Below are 3080 nucleotides of genomic sequence, written 5' to 3' on the forward strand. Positions count from 1 at the left end.
AAAGCACTATTTTTTTCTTTTAAAAACTTTTCATTACCAGTTTTGTTAGCCTTAACCTTTTTCAAAAGAAGATCGTTTTCTGTCCTCAATGCCTCATTTTCTTTCTTACATTTTGCATACTTATCCAAGAGTTTCTTAGAGTTCACAGAAATGTCTTTGATAATATAGTGCAGTTCATCAATAGATAAGTCAGAGAGATCTACCTCATCTTCATCATTATGATCTGCCATCAGGCATAGTTGAGCTTCTTGATCTGAGCTTTCTGAGCTGGTGTCGTTCTCCAAGTCCTCCCATGTTGCCATAATCACCTTCTTTTTGTCTTTCTTGGATTTCTCGCCTTTCTTAAGTTGAGGCAATCTGACTTGAAGTGACCGGATTCTTTACAGTGATGGCATGTGAACTTGACTTGATCTTTCTTGACGTCTTTGGATGAAGAGCTTCCTTTACCTTTGCTTTTGTATCTCAGTAGTCTTCTCATTTTTCTTGCAAAGAGCACCATTTCTTCATCTGAGAAACTGTCATCAGATTCTTCTCCTTGGGCTGTCATTCTTGATTTTAGTGCTATACTTTTCTTTTTGTCATCTTTGTCTTGAGACATGTGAGTGGTTTCATAAGCCAGCAGCTTGCCTCTTAGCTCATCATAAGTGATTTTGATCAAATCATTCCTTTCGGAGATGGCTGTGCTTTTTACTTCCCATTTCTTAGTAAGACTTCTCAGAATCTTTCTTACTAGAGTTTCTTCAGAGTAGTTCCTTCCCATGGCGTCCATATTATTGATGATTATTGAGAACCTTTCAAATATTTGATCGATGCTCTCATCCTCATTCATACTGAACATTTCATACTCCTTCATCAGCATGTCAATTTTGGTTTTCCTCACTTGCTTAGTGCCTTCATGAGTGAGTCTGAGCTTGTCCCATATATTTTTAGCTGTTTTGCACCTTGACACTTTTCTGAACTCTTCGAAACTGATTCCGCAGTGCATCAGGTTGATTGCCTTGGCATTGAGTTCAACCTTCTTCTTTTCTTCATCTGTCCATTCGCTGTCTTCCTTTGCCACGACTTCTCCATCAGCATTCTGTTTAGTGGGAACGTCTGGTCCATTGAGAATGATCTTCCAGATGTTGTAGTCGATCGACTGCACAAAGTTTCTCATTCTTTCTTTCTAGTAAGAGTAGTTGCTGCCATTGAAGTAGAGAGGTCTATTATTAGACTGCCCTTCAGTGAGAAAGAAAGCCACAATGTTGGGACTCATGTTGTTGGCCATGGATCTTTGCTCCAAGTTGTGAAGCTTGACTCCTTGAGACCTTGCTCTAGATACCAATTGATGGTTCTAGTTGAACTTGAGAAGGGGGGTTGAATCAAGTTGGCTTAAAACTTAAAGTTTCAAACTCTGTTTAAGCAGTAGCTCGAGTTGCAGGAGATTATTTGAAATTATCTCATACGCAGAACAAGTAGAGAGTAGGGAAGAGAAGATAAAGACCAGCATGTATCCTGGTTCGGATTCTTTGTGCAATGAATCCTATGTCCAGTCTTCACCACAAACCATGGTGAAATTTTCACTAATCATTCACAGATTACATACACCAATACTATTTAATTTCTCCCTAATTCAACTAGTATCTACCCCCTAAGCTTTCATCACCAAAGCTTAGCTTCCCATAGTGCTGTCCCAACTAGGAAAGGGAATCAAACATATTCAATCTCCCCAAGTGCTAACCCAACTTGGTAAGGGGAACTAATCCTAGTTCAAAAACCAAAATTACTTCAGAAATCAGTGGCTCTTTTGCATCACTCTTGCCTTTTCACTCATTGGCTTTTCAACCTCACAAGATTAGCCTTTTCTCAAAACAGAAAATGACACAAGATAGCCATAACAATAAGATCAGAAATTAAGCTTGAGTAGAAGAAAAAGATTCCAGCTATGTGTTAGAGATGGTGCTCTGAGTGTGTGCTCTCTTTTTCTTACTTTAAAATGATGGAGTGAGGCTTGTTATATATTTTCTTCTTGCCTTCATTTTTGCCTCTTCCATTTCCTTGTACCAGCTGCTCGTTGGAGCTGTCCCTGCTGGCATGCAGTACTTTCTTCATCCTGCTCCACTACCTCTGCTATCCGAGGAGCTCGACCACTACCTCTGTGGTCCTTGGTTTAGTTTTCTTCCTTGGCATGCACTCCTTTTCATCCTTCTCCATAGCCCCTGCTGCTGCTACTCTTTGCTCGTTTGTGTTTTGCTCAACCATGATCTAAAGTGGTGCTCTGCTGATGTCTTTGGGTTAGTGGGGTGTAGCAGCTGTCCTTCTTTACTTTTACAGAGCCACACCTATCCTTACTTTTGTCCAGCTGTCCTCATTTGCTTTTAGCAAATACATAACCATTTATTTTGCTGAATGGTGCTATGAGGAGCATTGACTCTTTTACTTGGCTGAAGTATATGCTAGCCTTGGGCTGTGAAAAACTAATTAATGGGCCTGCCACAATAAAGCACATAATAAACAATATTTGCCTTTCAACTCAATTAAATATTTGTCATCATAAATTAACCCAAAATCAAACTAGACTTAACAAATCACATATTGAAACAAACACTAAATCGAATCCATTTTATTCGAATCACCTTGTTGTTCTCGAATCCTTGTAAATCGAATGCAGTTATTTCTATTTATGGTCATTTCTAGTTTGAAGTTTATTGTTTCGATTTATGATTTTTGTCAGGTGGCATATAATTCGAATCTACTTGATTTGATTTAGTAATTTTTTTGTAAATCAAATTTATTAATTTCAATTTATATAGAAATATATCTTGGGACATTCACGAAGAAAATTTCGTTTTGAAAAATTTGGATAATTTTGGACTGCACTTGATTTATTTCAATAATTTACCCTAATTAATTAGTATTGCATTGTTTTATCTATCATTTTATTCATATCCAAAAGAATTATTCATATTCATGTGCACAAGAAAAAAAATAAATAAATGCTAACATGAAGCAATATAAATTTAGTTCATGATACAAAAAGTAAAACTAATGGTAATATAGACGGGTAAATTTATATTTGAAATTGCATATGGTATATATCT

At 37.0% G+C, this 3080-nt stretch overlaps 1 protein-coding gene across 1 annotated transcript; it reads right to left on the reverse strand.

The window, feature by feature from the left end:
* Positions 1-304: 304 nt before the first annotated feature.
* Positions 305-1156, reverse strand: LOC148563316 (uncharacterized). Its single transcript, XM_088486732.1, has one exon. It carries the CDS (start codon positions 1154-1156, stop codon positions 305-307), a length of 852 nt encoding a protein of 283 aa, XP_088342858.1.
* Between the last annotated feature and the right edge of the window lie 1924 nt (positions 1157-3080).

The sequence above is a fragment of the Arachis ipaensis genome, chromosome B5 (assembly GCF_059453495.1).
Source record: "Arachis ipaensis isolate K30076 ecotype BB chromosome B5, ASM5945349v1, whole genome shotgun sequence".
In the NCBI taxonomy this organism is placed as follows: Eukaryota; Viridiplantae; Streptophyta; class Magnoliopsida; order Fabales; family Fabaceae; genus Arachis; species Arachis ipaensis.